This window comes from Natrix helvetica (assembly GCF_964273705.1).
Source record: "Natrix helvetica genome assembly, chromosome: 4".
Taxonomy (NCBI): Eukaryota; Metazoa; Chordata; class Lepidosauria; order Squamata; family Natricidae; genus Natrix; species Natrix helvetica.
The window spans coordinates 170,704,503-170,725,066 of record NC_138550.1 but is presented as its reverse complement, the minus strand read 5'-3'; the positions used below and the strand labels follow the sequence as shown (position 1 = coordinate 170,725,066).

The 20,564-nt window shown below is 52.6% G+C and overlaps 1 protein-coding gene across 1 annotated transcript; it reads right to left on the bottom strand.

The window, feature by feature from the left end:
- Positions 1-1,593: 1,593 nt before the first annotated feature.
- Positions 1,594-2,965, bottom strand: MAFA (MAF bZIP transcription factor A). Its single transcript, XM_081952680.1, has one exon. The coding sequence runs from the start codon at positions 2,824-2,826 to the stop codon at positions 1,729-1,731; it is 1,098 nt and encodes a 365-aa protein (XP_081808806.1). The 5' UTR covers positions 2,827-2,965; the 3' UTR covers positions 1,594-1,728.
- Between the last annotated feature and the right edge of the window lie 17,599 nt (positions 2,966-20,564).

Here is a 20,564-nt window from a genome sequence, read left to right as displayed (position 1 = left end):
TCTTTGAACAACAACCGAGACATGCAAAGAATTTCAACAGATTTAGAGGAAAAACTAGAAAGGGAAGACCAAAAGATTTATGTCTAAAGAGATTTATTTTTTTTTTGTTTCGTAGCAAATGAAAGCTAGAATGCCTGAACACAAACAGAAACAGTTCATGACAAATAAACAAAAAATATATATTTATCTATATATAAATATTAAGTTGGTTTGAGGTTGTAACTGCCTGCATGGCTCAAGAGCAGGATGTGGAAAAAGAAAGAAAGATTAAGAACTGAATCAAAGCTTCAGAGGAAAATTGATTTTATCTAGATGAAACTGTTAAAAACCACAAAAATCGAAAGGTCATTTTAAAATGCCTCGCACCTAAAAATGCACCAGTTTCCAAAATTTCACAAATTGTGCTGGGCTTTTGAGAAATGCCCATTATTCATTTAGCATCCTTATTCCGTTACGGTTTCATTTTTATTTTATTTCATTTAAATAAACATTTAAAAACAACAACACCCCAAATCCAGTTCAGTAAAAGCTTTCCCCTGAAAAGCATTCACTGCAAGATTTTTTTTCTGGGTTGATTCTGCAATAAATAAAGTGTGCATTTTATAAATCAGGTTCCGACTTAACATTTCGCTTCCTCGACGTTTAATAAATAATTCTGGTGCATAGTATTTGTAACATTAATATAGCAGCTCATATATTCATCTATTGCCTTTCAAATCATCTTAAAAGGAGTGTTTAATTTCCCCCCCCTCCCAAATAATTGTTTTAAACAGCATAGATAATTTTAAATCTCTATAAAACAAACAGCATTATTTTAATCCAATTGATTACTGTATATAGTGCATTCGGCTCTGTCAACATCATCGTTAAATTAATTTCTTATATTATTTGCATGCTATTACATACAAACTTTTATTTAAGACTGTGTTTGAAGTTCTTTTTTTTCTCTTTTCGTTTAAACACCAAGCAAATGAAGGCTGGAGAAAATCAGGGGGGGCGGGGGGGAGAGGGAGAATAGGGGAGGGCGGGGGGGGGGCAAAGGCGACCGCTGTACAAGTGGACACTTTTAATAAGTTAATTGGCTCAGTTCCCCGTCTTTAAAAAAAGGACAGACAGACAGACACACAAATCAGGAATTAAGGGGAGAGGGGGAAATGGGGGGGGGGGAGATAAAAAGACAAAGTAAACTCAAACCCAGCTTCCGAGGCCCAACGAACCGAGTCCCCCCCCCCCCCGCCGGCAAAGAGCCGCCCCGGGCCGCCCCATCGAAAGAGAAGGAAGGAGGGAGCGAGCGAGCGCCTGACGGCGGCTGCCTCGCCCGATGCAGGGCGCCCCGTCGGGGGAGGAGAGGCGAGGCGGGCTAAATCCCATACATGGCCGGCATGCAGGGGTCCCGGGGGGGGGGAGAGAAGAAGAAAGTGGGGAGGGGTCTCCGTCGAAGCGTCCTTCGCCCCCCAGCCGACGACAAGCGGCTCCTTTCCCTCCGTCTGTCTGTCCGTCCAGGCGGCGCTGTCCTTCTCTCCCTCCAGAGGGGTCCAGGCGAGGCGGGCATTTGTCGTGCCGTCGGAGGGTCCACACGTCCAGGCGGACGGACAGACACGCAGACAGAGAGACCGAGGGGCGGATCCCCCCCTCCTCCTCTTCCTCCTTCCAAGCGCTGCGGCCGCGTCCTCCTCCGTCGGGCCGGGCCAGGAAAGCACCGCTCGTCCGCCCCGTCGGGGCCCGCTCTCACAGGTAGAAGTCCGCGGGCTTGGCGGGGCCGGGGGGCGGCGGGGCTTGGGGCGGGGGCTCCCGGGCGCCGTTGGGGGCGGCGGGGAAGGCGCGTCCGGCCAGCTTCTCGTACTTCTCCTTGTAGAGGTCTCTCTCCTTGGCCAGGCGCGTCACCTCCAGCTTCAGCTGCTCCACCTGGCCCTGCAGCTGGCACTTCTCGTTCTCCAGGATGTGCCGCTGCTGGACGCGCTTGTAGCGGCAGGACTGGGCGTAGCCGCGGTTCTTCAGCGTGCGCCGCTTCTGCTTCAGCCGGATCACCTCCTCCTTGCTGAAGCCGCGCAGCTGCCGGTTCAGCTCGCGCACCGACATGGAGACCAGCTGCTCGTCGGAGAAGCGCTCCTCCAGCCGCGCGTGCAGGTGCCCGGGGTGGTGGTGGTGGTGGCCGCCGTGGTGGTGGCCGTGGTGGTGGTGGTGGTGCCCGCCGGCCCCGCCCGGGCCGTGGTGGTGGTGCCCGTGGTGGTGGTGAGCCAGGGAGGGGTGCGCGTGCGGGACGGTGGAGCCCGGCGCCAGCTCCTCGCCCGGGAAGGGCTGCCCTCGGAAGCCGTCGAAGCTGCCCCCGGGGGCTCCCCCGCCGCCCGGTCCGCCGTGGTGCCCGTGGTGGTTGTGGTGGTGGGCGGCAGCCGGGTGGTGCGGGGCTCCAATCAGCGCCTCGACGGCGTCCTCGGGGGTCAGGTTGAGCGCCTCGGGGTTGAGGTGGTGCTGGTAGCTCGACATCCAGTAGAGATCCTCCAGCTGCGCCGCCGCTTTGCCCGGCCCGAGGCTGTTGCCGCCTCCGCCTCCTCCTCCTCCTGCCGCCGTCGGGGCTCCGAGGCCGGGCGGGGGCTGCCCGCCGGGGCTGGGCGCGCAGAAGCTGGGCGAGGAGGGCACGGAGGAGCAGGGGGTGCTGAGCGGCGTGGAGGAGAGCGAGCCGGGCGGCGGGAGGCGGTGGCAGAAGCGCTCCGCCTCGGCCGGCTCCTTCTTCACCTCGAACTTCATCAGGTCGAAGTCGTTGACGTACTCGATGGCCAGCGGGCTTGTGGGCAGCTCGGCCCCGCTCAGGGCCAGCTCCGAGGCCATCTCAGGCCGGGCCACGGGACGCCAGAGCCGCGCCCGGCCCGACGACGGCGCCCCCGCCGCCGCCCGCTCGCCCCGGCCGTCGGAGAGAGCCCCGGGGGTGGGGTGGGGGGCGGCTGGTCCAGCTGGGCTGCCCCCTGGGAACGGCCCCAGGTCCCCGCTGCGGGGAGGGGGCTTCCTCGACGGGGCCCCCCTCCCCGGCCCGTTCCGCGCGAGGGTCCCGGCGCTGCGCCTTCCGCCGCAGCCGCCGCCGGCCCGCCGCCTCCCCCCTCCGCGCGCAACTGAAATGCTGAAGGGCGCACTCTGGCTCTTATAGCGAGGCCAGGCAGGCCCCGCCCGACGAGGCGGGGGCAGCCGCCTCCCCGCCTATAAGGGGGACGGGGCTGGCGGGGCCGCCGGCTGAGCCTATCGCCGCCCCGCCGTCCAGCTGTCAATCTCTCGCGGGAACAGCTGGAAGCCCGGGCCGAGGGGAGGGGCGGGGAGGAGGGGGGGAGAGAGAGGCAGGGGGGGAGGCTCCCCCCAGCGGCCGCGCCCGGCAAGGGCTGCCCGCGCTAGTGCGGAGACCCAACCGGGCGCTCGCGGCTTGACAGAGGAGGAGGAAGAAGGAGGAGGAGGAGGAGGAGGAAGAGGAGGAGGACGAAGGAGGGGAGGAGGAGAAGGAGGAGAAGGAAGAAGAAGGAGAGGAGGGGGAGAAGAAGGAGGAGAAGGAAGAAGAAGAAGGGGAGGAGGGGGAGAAGAAGGAGGAGGAGAAGAGGAGGAGGAGGAAGAAGAAGAAGAGGAGGAGGAGGAAGAAGAAGAGGAGGAGGAGGAAGAGGAGGAGGAGGAAGAAGGAGGAGGAGGACAAAGAGGAGGGGGAGGAAGAAGAGGAGAAGGAGGAAGAAGAAGAGGAGAGGGAGGAAGAAGAAGAGGAGGAGAAGGAAGAAGAAGAAGGGGAGGAGGGGGAGAAGAAGGAGGAGGAGAAGAGGAGGAGGAGGAAGAAGAAGAGGAGGAGGAGGAAGAAGAAGAGGAGGAGGAAGAGGAGGAGGAGGAAGAAGGAGGAGGAGGACAAAGAGGAGGGGGAGGAAGAAGAGGAGAAGGAGGAAGAAGAAGAGGAGAGGGAGGAAGAAGAAGAGGAGGAGGAGGGGGAAGAAGAGGAGGAGGAGGAGGAAGAAGCGGGAAAGAGCAGCGCTGCTGCCACGGAGGGAGGGAGGGAGGGAGGGGGAGGGGGCCATGCAGTTGTGCCAGAAGAGACTGGAGAGAGAGACTTTGTCTGAAGTGGAGGAAGGTCTCCTGCTGAAGCAGGACTAGAAGACCTCGAAGGTCCCTTCCAGCTCTATGGTGGATTGATTGAATACAGGAAACAGATGCGAATAAGGAGGGAGGGGAGGACAGGCATGGTAGGCAGATTGGTGTGCATACCCAAGGGTCTTCTGTCCCCACTTATTCATATCCATTTCCTGTATTCATAATTATGTTTATACTTATATCTATCTTATACATGCTTGACAAAATAAAATAAATTATTTTTTTTAAAAAAAGAGACAGGCACTTTGTCTGAAGTGGAGGAGGGTCTCCTGCTTGAACAGGGGCTGGACTAGAAGACCTCGAAGGTCCCTTCCAGCTCTATGGTGGATTGATGGATGGTCTCGCCCCGAGTCCCTTTTTGGGAGAGGGGGCGGTTTAGAAATGTGAATAAATAATAATAATAATAATAATAATAATAATAATAATAATAATAATAATAATAATTGTGCTGGAGGGAAGGCAGCCTACTTGGGAAGCCCTTCCTTTCAGTCACGCCTCCCTCCGCCCAGGGACGCTGCGGACGGAGGCCTCCCTGAGAGCGGATGACCCTGGCAGGCCTGGGCGTTACACAACAGGCAGCCACACCCACAACACAGACACGTGCGCACAGACCGACGGACAAAGAGGGGCTGCCAGGATCCTTGGCTTGCTTGCAGGGAGCATTGCCGATCTGGAATGCCAAATGGGAGCCGGATGGGAGGCCACCAGGCAATCCAGAGGCTCAGCGAGGGGAAGCATCCACCTGGAAAAGGTAAGTGATTTTGATAGGTTCATGAAATCTGCTCCCCCATCCCCCAAGTCCAGTTCACCTCCAGGGAGCCTCCAGGCAGCAGCACCTAAGGTGGAGTTCGGACGGATGGGGTGCCACTAGGAAAGCCAAGCTGGGGCTGCATTGTTGAAAAATAGCCCAGAAAAGTTCTGACTTTTTCCTACGGAATCCCACGGAGAAGCCCATGAAGTCACGAGCAGCCTCCAGAGTTTGGCTCAAAGGATATTTTCATTTTGTTTGCTTTCATCTAATTTGGGGTGGGGGTGAAAGATGAGGACCCTCCCTCCGCACCCTGAAGAGAAAGATGGCAGACAGTAATTGGTCAATTATCTGGATTGGGGAAATATGTCGTGTGGCTCGTAGCACGGTGGACATTATCGATTTGGCATGATAAAGCTAATAAAAGCAATTTGAACTGCTTGGATTCACTCTAGGCAGCCGGTTGTGCTTTTTTAAAAAACAAAACCCCCAAACAATAACATGGCTTGTTCAACACAGAGAGAGAGACAGAGAGAGAGAGAAAGACAGAGAGAGAGAGAGAGAGAGAGAGAGAGAGAAAGTAAAGAGAGGGGGTAACAAAGAAAGAAAAACAAAAGGAGAAATAGAGAGAAAGAAAAGAAAGAAAGAAAGAAAGAAAGAAAGAAAGAAAGAAAGAAAGAGTAAGAGATAGAAATAAAGTGTAAGACAGACAGAGACAAAATGAAGCAACAGAGAAAGGAGAGAAAGAGGGAAAGAGAAAGTAAGAGAGAAAGACAAAGAAAAAGAAAGCAGGAGAGAAAGGAGAGAAAGAAGGAAAGAGAAAGTAAGAGAGAAAGAGAAAGAAAGCAGGAGAGAAAGGAGAGAAAGAGATAAAGTAAGTGAGAAAGAAAGAAGGAAGGAAGATAGAAGGAAGGAATGATAGGAGAAGGAAGGAAGGAAGGAAGGAAGGAAGGAAGGAAGGAAGGAAGGAAGGAAGGAAGGAAGGAAGGAAGGTTATCACCACCCAAGGACTCTTACCTGTCTCTTTCAGTTTAAACAGGTGTGCTGGAAGAAGGATGGGAAATCCATCCATCCATCCATCCATCTATCCATCTAGTCTTCAGCATGAAATCCTGCTGGGTGACTTTGGGTCAGTCCCTCTCTTTCTCCTCCCAACCCTCCTCACAGGGTTGTTGTTGAGGGGAAAAAGGAGGAGGGAGATGAATTGGATACGTTCTCCCTCTTGAGTTGTTTGCAAAAATACGAAAGGCAGGATAGAAAATAAATAAATACCCCAAAAATGCAACAATAAAGATCAATTTAATAATAAACATGTTAATTTGATAATAAAAATACACTTTTGATCAATATAAATTTGAGAATAAAAACATATTTAATAATAAGTAGAAGTAAGGCTGAAAGGGGAGCAGAGCATTGGCGGGGGGGGCTTCTGAGCGGGAGAGAGACCTCTTCGGCTGCTGGTTGCAACGGCTTCAGGTCTGCTGGCCATCTTAAGGGGTCCGGGGTCTCCCTGGACATCTAACCTCGGCATTCATCGCCAGGGTTCCCCCCCCACCCCTTGTTTCTTTCCATCAGCTTCTTGCCTGCATTTACCTGAGCTGTTCATCTCCTTCAGCTGGGAGGGCCCAGAGGATGGCCACATCTGGAGAAGGCCTCACTACCGCCACCGACCCCTTTCCTGGCTGGCTGCTTTGACGTCACTTGAAGCCCCCTCCCACCCACCTTGCCTCAGAGGGGCTCTGCCGACCCAGCAGAGGAAGAAAAGTCTTGCTTGCTTCATTTAGGGCAGGGGTGTCCAAACTTGGGAACTTTAAGACTTGTGGACTTGAAGTCCACAAGTCTTAAAGTGAAGAGTTTGCAAGTTTGGACACCCCTGATTTAGGAGCTTCAGATGGAAGATGGAAGCCAGGCAGAGGAAGGGCCAGCAGGCGTGGGGGGGGGGAGGCAGAAAGCGAGGGGCAGTGGGGGGGGTTTCCCTCTCGGACTTGCACTGAAGACAGAACAGCAACATTAAGAATAACGAAAATAGCTGCAACACAAATGAAATAACTCCATCTACCTGGGGCTCTAGACTCAGAATGAGTAGCAGAATAACTGAGTTGGAAGGGACCTTGGAGGTCTTCTAGTCCAACCCACTGCCCAAGCAGGAGGGCTTATACCATATCAGACAAATGGCTATCCAACATCTTAAAGACTTCTAGTGTTGGAGCATTCACAACTTCTGGAAGCAACTTCTGTTCCACTGATTAATTGTTCTCCCTGTCAGGAAATTTCTCCTTAGTTCTAGGTGGCTTCTCTCCTTGATTAGTTTCCACCCATTGCTTCTTGTTCTACCCTCAGGTGCTTTGGAGAATAGTTTGACTCCCTCTTCTTTGTGGCAAGCTCTGAGATATTGGAAGACTGCTATCCTGTCTCCCCTGGACCTTCTTTTCTCTAGACTAGACATACCCAATTCCTGCCGCTGTTCTTCATAAGTTTTGGAATGCAACTTGTTAATCTTGCATAATTCGGGCACTTTCTCAGAAATGGAAGGGAAGAAGGATTTGCTGCCCAGCACCCCCTGGGCACCCCCTGTGAAGGATTACCCTGAACCACCCAATCCTTGCTTGGGGCAGAGGGCGCCCTAAATCCCACCATTTGACCTGTGGTTTACAAGATTGAGGCTGGGAGGGGGTGGGAAGATACAACCGAGAGGATCTGCCTAAATCCTCAGTGGACCTTCGGTCTAATCTGCCTCTGGCAGCAACTCAGAACTGGAGGAGGAGGAGGAGGAGAGGAAGAGGAAGAAAAGAGAGGAGAAGGAAGAGGAGGAGGAGAGAAGAAGAAGGAAGAGGAGGAGAAGAAGAGAAGGAAGAGGAGAAGAGAAGGAAGAGGAGGAGGAGAAGAGGAGGAGGAGGAGGAGGAGCAGAAAGAAGAGGAGGAGAACAGGAGAACGAAGAGGAGGAGGAGAAGAGGAGGAGGAGGAGGAGCAGAAGGAAGAGGAGGAGGAGAGGAGAGCAGGAGAACCAAGAGGAGGAGGAGAGAAGAAGAAGGAAGAGGAGGAGGAGGAGAGAAATGAAGAGTAGTAAGTATTGGTTATTAACATCCAGAGAAGGAATATGAAGCACAGTGACTGATGATCTCTGGATGGCCCAGCTGGACTTTCCCCCTCTTTTGACTCTTCCCAAAGACCCTCTCCAGCCTCCATGGACCAAGACAGAGAGAGCTAAAACTGGCCCCGTATGTCTTCCACCACAAGCGAGCCGTAAAAATCCAGAGCGGAGATCTCCTCCTAATGCCCCAGTAAGGCAGACACGCGTGGACACGTATGTGCTCGAGCTGGGGATCCTCAGCCTGGAATCCCCTCTCCGGGTGCCAGAAGATTAGCAGCTGCCTGGACGGGGAGAGTGTTAGATATTAGCATATATCGTAGGAAGTCTCCTCTCTGGTCCGCTGCTACAGCGGGAAACAGGTATCGCTCTGATTGGTCGAGAGGCGTACCCGAGTACTATAAAAGGGGAACCCTCCGGCCACAGAGTAAGCTGGATCACTTCTCCTACTAATAAAGAGCTGTTAAGTCTCTTCGTGTCCGCAGTCTGTTCTCTCGTTGCCCAGATCTAACATTGGCGACGAAGGTGGGATTGAGAGACAGATAGGACGAAGAACGCTACTTCAGAATCCCCGGATTCGATCCAGCCAGGAATCGGCAGAAATACCGGCAGCCATCTCAGGACACCGCAGCGCGGCAATTTCAAACAAGGAAAATGGCGATGCACACTCCTCCAGCTCCATTCGACCCAATCGCTGATCATTGGGAATCATACATGCTCAGGTTCGAGTGTTTTCTCGAAGCAAACGAATATACAGGCATACCGGACTCTCGAAAGAAAAATATATTCCTGAGCTACTGCGGCCGAGAAGTTTTCGAGACGGCCAGGGACCTCTCTGAACCAACCCCCATTCAGGCGGTATCATGGACGACGCTACAACAAACGCTACAAACCCATTTCGCGCCAAAACCTTCCCGCCACGTTTACCGCCAAGCATTCAACACGAGGAACCAGAAGGCGGGAGAATCTATCAACCAGTACGTTGCAGCTCTACGAAAAGCAGCCACACATTGTGGATTCAGAGACCTGGACGAACAGATTATGGATCGACTCATATGCGGGCTGAGAGACATTTCCCTACAAAAACGGCTGTTGGCCAAAACCAATTTAAGCCTACAGATTGTACTCGACGAGGCAAGAGCTTCAGAAGCAGCAGAAAGATCAGCAGAGACAATTCAACGCGGGTTCAACACAAACCAGCCAGCGCCAAGACACACCAGAGTCCACTACGAGGACACAATTCCAGACTTCGAGGATCCCGAGCTAGAGGAAAGTCACCTGATGCGGAGCAGTCACGTGAGACCTGGGGGGAGACCCGGATCCCGTTTGCCGCCCTGCGCAAGCTGCGGAGGGAATCACCCCCGGTCTACCTGTCGGTTCAGGAACATTGTTTGTTCGCACTGCGACAAACTTGGGCACATCGCACGAGTGTGCCGGAGCGAAGTCCCTGCCTCACGGCAGCCACCCATGTACCGCCAACAGAAGCCCAACCCAGGGGCTTGGCGAAATCAAAAAGGGCGCCCAGAGAGAAATCCACAAGTGTTTACCCAGAGAGAAAATCCCCAAAGAGCTGAGCGAGCGTATTCCCAGAGAGATTACTCGCAAAGAGCTGAGAGAGCGTTCTACCAAGACCCTCAACGAGAGTATCTTCAGGATACAAATGCGGAGATAGAGTTGACCCAGAGAGAGGAGTTGCGAACGTATCTCACCACAATAAGTCAGGTCCGCACCAAGCGGCCTAAAAAGCTGAAAGTCACAGTCCTCTTGGAGGACTCACCTTGCGAGCTAGAAGTTGACACAGGATCGTCCCTGACGATCATTTCATGGGCATCCATGAAACAGGCTATCCCTAGCCTCAAAAAGAGCCAACTACGCGTTCCAGACATCCTGCTTCGAGACTACCAGGGGAACCGAGTCCCCATCGTGGGCCAAGGCACATTCCAGATCCGTTTCAAGGACATCGTAGCCCAGCTGCCCGTGACCGTCGCCAGCGCACCATTACAGAACCTTCTTGGACTAGATTGGTTTGAAGCATTGGGGTTAGAAGTCACCGGAATCAACGCCGTGGAAAACAGCAGCGCTGAGCAGATATTTAAGGAGTTCGAGGATGTGTTCAGCCCCGGTCTTGGTAAGTATGTGGGTAAACCAATCTCATTTAATTTAGACCCCAAGGTGGCGCCAATCCGACTTAAGCCGAGACGAGTGCCTTTTGCACTCTGCCCAAAAATTGATAAGGAGATAGATAAGTTAGTGGAGCAAGGAATCCTAGAGCCGGTGGATCACGCGCGTTGGGAAACTCCCATTGTGACCCCCGTTAAGTCAGACGGGTCAGTCCGCATCTGCGCGGACTATAAATGCACAATTAATGTCGCATTACAACAAAGCGCATATCCTGTGCCAGTAGTACAGCACTTATTGCACTCGTTGGGGCCAGGAAAGATATTTGCTAAATTAGACATGGCACAAGCTTACCAGCAGTTGCCCGTTGATAGCGCCACAGCGGAGGCCCAAACCATAGTGACGCATAGAGGAGCATTCAAATGCAACCGGCTACAATTCGGTGTGAGCATTGCTCCAGGTTTGTTCCAGAGCGTCATGGAACGACTTTTGCAAGGGATACCGGGAGTCGTCCCCTATTTCGACGACATCTTAGTGTCCGCTGCAAACGAGGAGCAATTAAATAAAAGAGTCAGAACTGTTTTGGCCAGAATCAGAGAGAAGGGTCTCCGCCTTAAAAAAGAAAAATGCCAAATTAACGTGCCTAGCGTAGAATTCCTGGGTTATAGAATCGATGGTCAGGGAATACACCCCACGTCAAAGAAAATTAAGGCGATCCAGGACGCCCCCACACCACGAAATCAGACCGAGTTGCAGGCCTTCCTTGGACTACTTAACTTCTACAGCGTTTTTCTGAGACAGAAGGCGACCGTTGCTGAGCCACTACACCGTCTACTCCAGAGGAACACACCATGGAAATGGGGACGATCCGAAGCAGCAGCTTTTGCCGGAGTAAAGCGCCTGCTCACCACTGACTCGCTGTTAGTCCAATACAGCCAGACACTACCGCTGGTATTGACCTGCGACGCATCACCTTTTGGAGTCGGCGCAGTCCTCAGCCACCGGATGCCAGACGGAAAAGAAGCACCCATCGCCTTCTACTCCAGGACTCTTTCATCGGCCGAGAGGAATTACAGCCAGATGGACAGGGAAGCGCTAGCTGCTGTAGCTGGAGTAAAACGTTTCCACGAATACCTCTACGGCCGCGATTTTGAACTGATTACAGATCACAAACCGCTGTTGGGACTTTTGGCGGGAAACCGCCCCACTCCAGTCTCCCTTTCTCCACGCATGACCAGGCGGACTGTGTTCCTGGCTGCGTACTCCTACAAGTTAATTCATCGACCGGGCTCCACTCTAGGACACACTACCGGACCTTTTGCCAGACCCCACTCCCGAAGTACCGGTGTTGCTCATTGATTGTTTGGACTCGGGACCGGTTTCTTCCTGCGACGTTGCAAGGTTCTCCTCTAAAGACAGTTTAATAAAACAAGTTCTAACTTGGGTTTGGAGGGGGTAGCCGAAGGGAAACGTGGGCCCGGAATTCAAAGTGTTTTGGTCGAAACGGGACGAACTCTCAGTGTTACAAGGTTGTTTATTGTGGGGGGATCGAGTTGTTATTCCTTATGCGTTACATAGAAATGTGTTAGATGCATTACATGTTGGGCACCCGGGGATTGTTAGGATGAAGGCGTTAGCAAGAAGTTACGTTTGGTGGCCAAACATGGACAAAGAAATAGAGGAATGGGTGGCCACTTGCGACCCATGCCAGGAATCGAGACCAGCACCCCCGGAAGCGCCCGCCACAGAATGGGAGAAGCCTAAAGCACCCTGGTCGCGAATACACATCGACTTCGCAGGGCCATTCCAAGGTCAGACTTTCCTTATAGTTGTGGATGCATACTCGAAATGGCTAGAAGTAGTCCTAATGACTTCAACCACGGCAGAGGCAGTCATTAAGGTTCTACGGCGACTTTTCGCCACTCATGGCCTGCCCGACCTCCTGGTCTCCGATAACGGGCCCCAGTTCACGGCCATGCAATTTGAGACATATCTAGCAGGTCAGGGAATTCGGCACGCCCTCGTCGCGCCATTCCATCCGGCATCAAATGGACAGGCGGAGAGAATGGTGCAATTCGCAAAAGAGGCCCTCGCTAGGATGGGTCCAGGTGATTGGCAAACACGCATTGACCATTACCTATTGATCCAACACATTACCCCCAGCGCAACAACGGGTAGGAGCCCCGCTGAACTACTCATGGGCCGCCGTCTACGGTCTCACCTGGACCGTCTTCACCCAAATTACTCTGCCACAGCTCCCCCAGACTCTACAAGCAAAATTCGGAGTTTTAGTATAGGGGATTCAGTATACGCCCACAACTATGCAGGGGGAACATTGTGGATGCCGGCAAGGGTCATTGGCATCACGGGTCCACGATCGTATCTGTTGGAACTAGAAGATGGGCGGAACTGGAAAAGGCACATCGATCAACTACGGGGTCGCCTGGCGCACTCAGACCTACGAGCCGAGAACGAGAGCTACCTGCCATTGCAAAGTCAGCCACTCGAGAGCCCCAACACAGAGAACTACGACACCTGCGAGCCCAGGACAGAACAAGAGGTCGAGCGCGAAACGGAACAACCCCCAAGCAACGAAAGCGAGCAGACCCCCGAACACCCGAACAACGAAAGCATGCAAACCCCCGGACTTGAAACTGAGAAAGCAGCCGATCCTGCAACCACTCCTAACCAACCCGAACTGCGACGTTCCACTCGAGTAAGGCAGACTCCAACATACCTTAAGGACTACATAACCAACCGCAATGTTCCGTCTAAGAGGGGAGGGGTGTTAGATATTAGCATATATCGGAGGAAGTCTCCTCTCTGGTCCGCTGCTACAGCGGGAAACAGGTATCGCTCTGATTGGTCGAGAGGCGTACCCGAGTACTATAAAAGGGGAACCCTCCGGCCACAGAGTAAGCTGGATCACTTCTCCTACTAATAAAGAGCTGTTAAGTCACTTCGTGTCCGCAGTCTGTTCTCTCGTTGCCCAGATCTAACAGAGAGGAACACACGTCAGACCCCGCCCTCCTGCCCCAGATCCCTCTCAGCAGCTGCCTCCCTGCGTGGACAGGGGGCACTAAAGGAGGAGGGAGCCCAGGCAAGGCCTCCCATCGGACGGACGGACTGACGCTTCTATGCCAGGCTGGGGAGCCAGCAGCCAGCCCAGCCTGGGGGTGGGGTTTGGGGGGGTCTATTTAGACAGGAGAGCTTGATTGAGGCTGCCAATCAAGCCCCCCCCCTCATAAGGAGACCTCAGCCCCCCCCTTCTCCTGCACAACCAGGCGCCAAGCAAGAAAGCCTCACGTCCTGCTTTAGGACGGATGGGAAAAGGAGACGGGTTGGACTGGAGAACCTTCAGCATCCCTTCCAACAATATATTATTCAGTGGTGTTCTTCTTTCTATCATGTCACGTATCCCTCCCAACAGGCAGGCAGGGGGTTGGACTAGAAGACCTCCAAGGTCCCTTCCAATTCTGTTATGCTCTTATTCTGTTTTCATATACCAGAACAGTTGCTGGAATGCAGTATGTCTAATCTAGGAAAGAGAAGGACTAGGGGAGACATGATAGCAGTCTTCCAATATCTCAGGGGTTGCCACAAAGAAGAGGGAGTCAAGCTATTCTCCAAGGCACCTGAGGGTAGAACAAGAAGCAATGGATGGAAACTAATCAAGGAGAGAAGCAACCTGGAACTAAGGAGAAATTTCCTAACAGTGAGGACAATTAACCAGTGGAACAGCTTGCCACTAGAAGTTGTAGGGGCTTCATCACTGATGGTTTTTAAGAAGAGACTGGGCAGTCACTTGTCTGAAATGGTGGTGTCTCCTGCTTGAGTAGAGGGCTGGTCTAGAAGACCTCCAAGGTCCCTTCCAATTCTGTTAGAAGACCTTCTTCTAAACACTTCTTATGCAAGGAAGGGTGGTCACTTTTCTCAGAAGTTGGTCTCAGGCTTTTATTGTCATTTCTAAATTCAATCAATTCAATCTATTCTGTTCTATTCAATTCAAGTGTATGATGAACGGTTGTGGGAACTAGGTATGTCTAAAGTAGGGAAGGACTAGGGGGTGACATGATAGCAGTCTTCCAGTATTTGAGGGGCTGCCCCAAAGAGGAGGGAGGTCAACTTATGCTCCGAAGCATCTCAAGGCAGGACAAGACGCAACGGATGGACACTAATCAAGGAGAGAAGCAACCTGGAATTAAAGATAAATTTCCTGACAATGAGAATAATTAACCAGTGGAACAGCTAGCCTCCAGAAGTTGTGGGGGCTCCAATACTGGAAGTTTTTAAAAAGAAACTGGACAACCATTTGTCTGGAAAGGTCAAGGGTCTCCTCCTTGGGCAGGGGATTTGATTAGAAGACCTCCAAGGTCCCTTCTAACTCTGTCATTCTGCACACTGAAGCTTTCGTCTCCAGAAATGTCTCCGACGGGCGCCATCGCCCTTTGACAGCCGAGTGTGCCAAGAGCCCGAGCAGGTTGCTAGAGACACTCAACACCGTCACTGAAAGAGGAACCCCCCCAATTCCCAGCCCGAGGGCTCCGGCGAAGGGGAGAGGCTGCACCTGGGAATGCTGGCCCCGGAGGCAGGCAGCAGCGGAGACCAGGCCAAGCCAGATCTTATTTATTTATTTATTTATTTCTTAGATTTTTAGACCGCCCCTCTCCCAAAAAGGGACTCGGGGCGGTGTACAGTCAATATAATAAAATCATTCATAATAATTAAATACATTTAAACTACATTTAAGATACATTTGGAGGGGGAAATAGGCTGTACTAAGAAATAAATAATTCTAATCTTAAAACATCACAATTAAAACCCCAAACCCTAAAATAAAATAAATCCCTGGGAGGTAAAAACTAAGAAAGTGCCAGGCCAGCTGATTGAAACAGGTGAGTCTTTAACTTTTGCCGGAAGGAACGGAGGTCGGTGGTAGTTCGAATGTCTGGGGGGAGGTCATTCCAGAGGGTTGGGCCCATCACAGAGAAGGATCTACTCCTAGGTGTCGCCCGCTGGCATTGACTAGCAGACGGCACCAGGAGGAGCCCCTCTCTGTGTGAGCGGATAGGTCGCAGGGACGTGTGTGGTAGGATGCGATCCTGCAGATACCTAGGTCCTCTGCCATGGAGCGCTTTAAAGATGGTGATCAATACCTTGAAACGCACCCGAAAGGCCACAGGTAGCCAGTGCAGCTCGCGCAGGAGAGGTGTTACGTGGGAGTAACGTGTACTTCCCATAATAACCCGCGCGGCTGCGTTCTGAACTAGCTGCAGTCTCCGGATGCGTCCCAAGGGAAGCCCCATGTAGAGGGCATTGCAGTAGTCCAGGCGAGACGTCACCAGCGCATGAGTGACCGTGCGCAGGGCACTCCGGTCCAGTAGGGGGCGCAATTGGCGCACCAGGCGAACCTGGTGGAACGCCCCCCTTGCCACGGCTGCCACATGGTCCTCCATTGACAGCCGGGCATCAAGGAGGACGCCCAAATTGCGCGCCCGCTCCACAGGGGACAATTGTTCGCCCCCTATGGCCAGCGATGGAGTCAGCTGGCTGAACCGAGGTGCCGGTAACCACAGCCACTCGGTCTTGGAGGGGTTGAGTTTGAGTCTGTTGTCCCCCATCCAGACCCCGACGGCTTCCAAACACCGGGACATCACTTCGACAGCCTCGTTGGGGTGGTTTGGGGTTGAAATATACAGCTGAGTATCATCAGCGTAAAGATGGTACTCAACCCCAAAACCACGGATGATCTCACCCAGCGGCTTCACATATGCGTTGAACAGGAGAGGCGAGAGAACCGACCCCTGTGGCACCCCACAAGTGAGTGGCCTCAGGGACGATCTCTGCCCCCCTGTCAACACACATTGCTTCCGGTCGGAGAGGTAGGAGCCGAACCACCGCAAAACGGTGCCTCCGACTCCCATCCCCTCCAACCGGCGCAATAGGATACCATGGTCGATGGTATCAAAAGCCGCCGAGAGGTCTAATAGGACCAGGATAGAGGAGCAACCCCTATCTCTGGCCCTCCAGAGATCATCAACCAACGCGACCAAGGCTGTCTCGGTGCTGTGCCCGGGTCGGAAGCCGGACTGGCGTGGGTCTAGATAGTCGGATTCGTCTAGGTGTCGTGGGAGCTGCTGCGCCACCACATTCTCGACAACCTTCGCCAAGAAGGGGAGGTTGGAGACTGGACGATAGTTAGCTAGCTCCATTGGGTCGAGCGCAGGCCTCTTGAGCAAGGGTCTCACCACCGCCTCTTTCAAGGCGGTTGGTAAGTATCCCTCACTCAGTGAGGCGCTCACCAGGCCCAGGAGCCAGCCTCGTGTCACCTCCCAGGCTGCCAGTACCAGCCAGGAGGGGCACGGGTCCGTTAAACAAGTGGTGGGTCGCAGCCGTCCACGCAGCCTGTCCAAATCCTCGAGGGCAACAGAGTCAAACTCCTCCCAGAATGGTCTCTCAAGACTCGCTGTTGGCGGCTCGTCTGGTCCACTGACGGAGGTCCACCCGCTCCGGATCTGATCGATTTTGTCCTGAAGATATTCCCCAAACTCCTCTGCTCTACCCTGTAAGGGTGTCTCCCGCGCCCCCTGCGATAAAAGGGAGCGAGTCACCCTAAACAGGGCGGCAGGGCGGTTATCCGCGGACGCAATAAGAGCAGCGCAATGTCTACGTTTGGCCGCTCTTATTGCCACAAGGTAAGTCCGCAAATAGGCTCTTACCTGTGTTCGGTCAGATTCGGAGCGCGAGGATCTCCACCTGCTCTCTAGACGTCTCCTGTGGCGCTTCATCACCCTGAGCTCCTCAGTAAACCAAGGAGCCCGGGTGGGTCGATGCCGCAGGAGAGGTCGCAAAGGCGCAACCCGGTCCAAGGCCCCAGTCGTCGCCCTATTCCAGGCAGTCACTAGGTCCTCGGAACGGGAGCGGGACAAGGCTACAGGTATTGGCCCAAGCTCCGTCAGGAATCTATCAGATTCCATCAGGTGCCTGGGGCGGTACCAGTTTATAGAGCGCCTTTCAAGCAGCCGCTGGAGCAAGTAGGTGTCCCCTAGATGACTTTTCTGTGCTGGGAAGATTTGAGGCCGGAGCCTCCTTGGGGTGCCATCAAGGACCCCACGTCAGAGGTAGGATTCAGCAGGTTCTGAGAGGTTCTGGAGAACCGGTAGCGGAAATTTTGAGTAGTTTGGAGAACCGGCAAATACCACCTCTGGCTGGCCACGCCCCCATCTATTCTCTGCCTCCCGAGTCCCAGCCGATCAGGAGGGAATGGGGATTTTGCAGTACCCTTCCCCTGCCACGCCCACCAAGCCACGCCCACAGAATCAGTCGTAAAACAAATTGAATCCCACCCCTGCCCTACGTGCCTCCCCAAATACAGGTAGTCCTAATCTTAACGACCACAACTGAGCCCCAAATTTCTGTTGTTAGGGGAGACAGTTATTCAGTGGGCTCTGCCCCATTTCACGACCTTCCTTGCCCCAGTTGTCAAGAGAAGAGCTGCAGCTGTTAAGTTAGGAAGGTGATGGGGAAGTGAATTTGACTTCCCCCGTTGACTTTGCAAATTAATTGTTCTCATTGTCAATTTTTTTCCCTTTGTTCTAGGTTGCTTCTCTCCTTGGATAATTTCCATCTGCTGCTTCTTGTCCTTCTGGTGCTTTGGAAAATAGTTTGACCCCCCTCTTCTTTGGGGCAGCCCCTCAAATAATTGTTTTGTCTAATTCTCCTCAGTTCTAAGTTGCTTCTCTCCTTGATTAGTTTCCACCCATTGCTTCTTGTCCTACCCTCAGGTGCCTTGGGGAATAGCTTGACTCCCTCTTCTTTGAGGCAACCCCTGAGATATTGGAAGACTGCTCTCATGTCTCCCCTGGACCTTCTTTTCTCTTAAGCTAAACATACCCAGTTCCTGCAACCGTTCTTCATATGTTTTAGTCTCCAGTCCCCTAATCATCTTTGTTGCTCTTCTCTGCACTCTTTCTAGAGTCTCCACATCTTAACAGACTAACAGAGTTGGAAGGGACCTTGTAGGTCATCTAGCCCAACCCCCCCAGCCAAGCAGGAGACCCTACACCATTTCTGACCGATGGCAGTCAAGTCTCTACTTCAAAGCCTCCAGGGATGAAGCTCCCACAACTTCCGAAGGGAAACTCTGTTCCGTTGGTTGATGATTCTCACTAGGAGGGGAGGGGAGGAAAGAAAAGGAAAAGGAAAAACTGATGATGTTACCTAGTTGGGTAATGAAACTTTTGCAAGGAAACCACCAAGCTCAGAGAACACCTGGGACAGTGTTGGTGAACCTTTTCAGCACCAAGTGCCGGAATGGAAGCATGTGTGCGCACATGCCCGGAAACTGGAAGTGCAGCAGCTTTTGTGCGTATACGTGCACCAAGAAAATGTTCTTCTGTTTTCTAGCGCATGCATGCACACCGGCCAGCTGGTCTTCAGGCATGCCTGCGCACCAGAAACAGGAGGACCAGGTGGGCAGTGCACATGTGGATGCTGGAAACCCAAAGAGCAGCTGCGTGAAGACCAGCTGGCTGGTGCCCCGGAACCCGGAAGAGCAACGGGTGATGGCTGGCGCGGCCAGAGAGATGGCTCTGTGTGCCACTTCCAGCATGCATGCCATGGGTTCATGGACCTAGGGCCTCTTGCTTCCTGCCTGACCCTCTCTGGACAAAACCCCATTGTCTTTCTCCCTGAAAAGATCATTGAATGGAACATCCCCTTCTTCTTCCTGAAATCAGCAGTGAGAGGCCCCCCCTGCCCCCCGCAAACAATTCCCTTAACACCTCCCAAGGCCCATAAGTCTCTTTTGAACCTGGAGCCCCAACTTTGAGGAGCCAGAAGTAACCCATCGACTGTGCCTTCTCCTTTCCCTCCATCCCTTTGTTAGACGTATTTACATGATGTTTTATTTAAAGAAATATTGAAAAACCTGTTTCAAAAGCGAAGAGTGCAAAGTAAGATCCCTTCTTCCGTGGCTGTCGGTGCTTTCTTGTCGGACAGAAAGGATCGGACGTGGAGGACTGATTTCTCACCCACCCACACCCACAACCAAGACCCTCTCCGAGGGGTCATGAAAACGTATTTAAAGAAAGAGGAACTTACACACAGGAGCAGCCCCGGAGAGACGGGCGCTAATGAATACGGAAAAGACTTCAAGGCAACGGCAAGTATTTGCTTTCTCATTAGCCGAGAGCCTCTTTTATTGGGGGGCTCCTGAGGTGGTGGGAGACTCCGCCAAAATTGATAGCTGCAATTTTCCGAGGCTGAGGTGATTTGTTCACCTCGGTTACGGCGCCGTCGAGACCCAAACGCCCAAATGATCCTCAGGCGCAGGAAGGAAAATTTACTCGCAATATTCAGGATGCAACAACCTGCTGTTGCAGGAAGGGGTAGAATTATCCAGGAATTCGGCTCAGACCTGCTAGGAATTGAGAGCTTGATTTGTCCTGACTGGTGATGCAGGCCTTCTCTGGCCTGGTATCCTCCCGGAAATTTATTTATTTAACTTGTCACTCATGTACAAGATAACAGGAATAAGAATAAACATGAATAAGAACACAGGAAATGGGTACAAATGAATGGAGACAGTAGGACAGAGACGGTAGGCACTCTGGTGCACTTATGCACGCTCCCTTTGCAGACCTCTAAGGAATGGGGTGAGGTCAACAGTAGACAGTTTTAGGTTAAAGTTATGGGGGGTTGGGAATGTAACAATGGAGTGGGTAGAGCATTCCAGGCATTGACCACTCTGTTGCTGAAGTCGTATTTTCCACAATCGAGTTTGGAGCCGTTTACCTTGAGTTTGCATCGATTGTTTGCCCCTGTATTATTGTGGTTGAAGCTGAAGTAATTGTTGACAGGTAGGATGTTGTAGCAGACAATTGTGTGTACTACGCTTAGGTCAGACCTTAATCGGCGTAGTTCTAAGTTGCCTAAGCCCAAAATTTCGAGCCTGGTGGCAAAAGGGATTCTGTTGCGAGCAGAGGAGCGGAGGACTCTTCTCTTGTGAAATACTGTATCTCTGGACTCACTCGATCGTATTAATGTACAGCATGGATTCCAGGCAGGCGAGCTGTATCCGAGAATTGGTCTGGCAAAGGTTTTATATGCCCCCGTTTGCAGTGCAATATTCCCAGAGAAGAAGCTTCTCAAAATTAGGTTAACAGCCCTTAATGCCTTTTTTTGCAATGCTGTTACAATGTGGGCTGAGATTGTTTGAGAGGAGTACATCTTTGGCTGATGTTGGCCATCAGCTCCATCATACCTTGAGGAGTGTGGAGGTGGACACCTGTGGAAGAGGGTCAAGAAGGCCAGAGGGTCAGCCATGGGGAAGTCTGACATCTCACGCTCCTCTGGTGACCCCCGAGAGCTTGGCCGATGGAGTGGACTTCCTCCGCATCAGAGGATGATTGGGGACCCACATCAGAGACCCCAGATAGAAGGAGGGAAATGGGAACCCCAGCGCTGACTGAGGCATGAGGGGAAAATATGAGTGTCTTGGT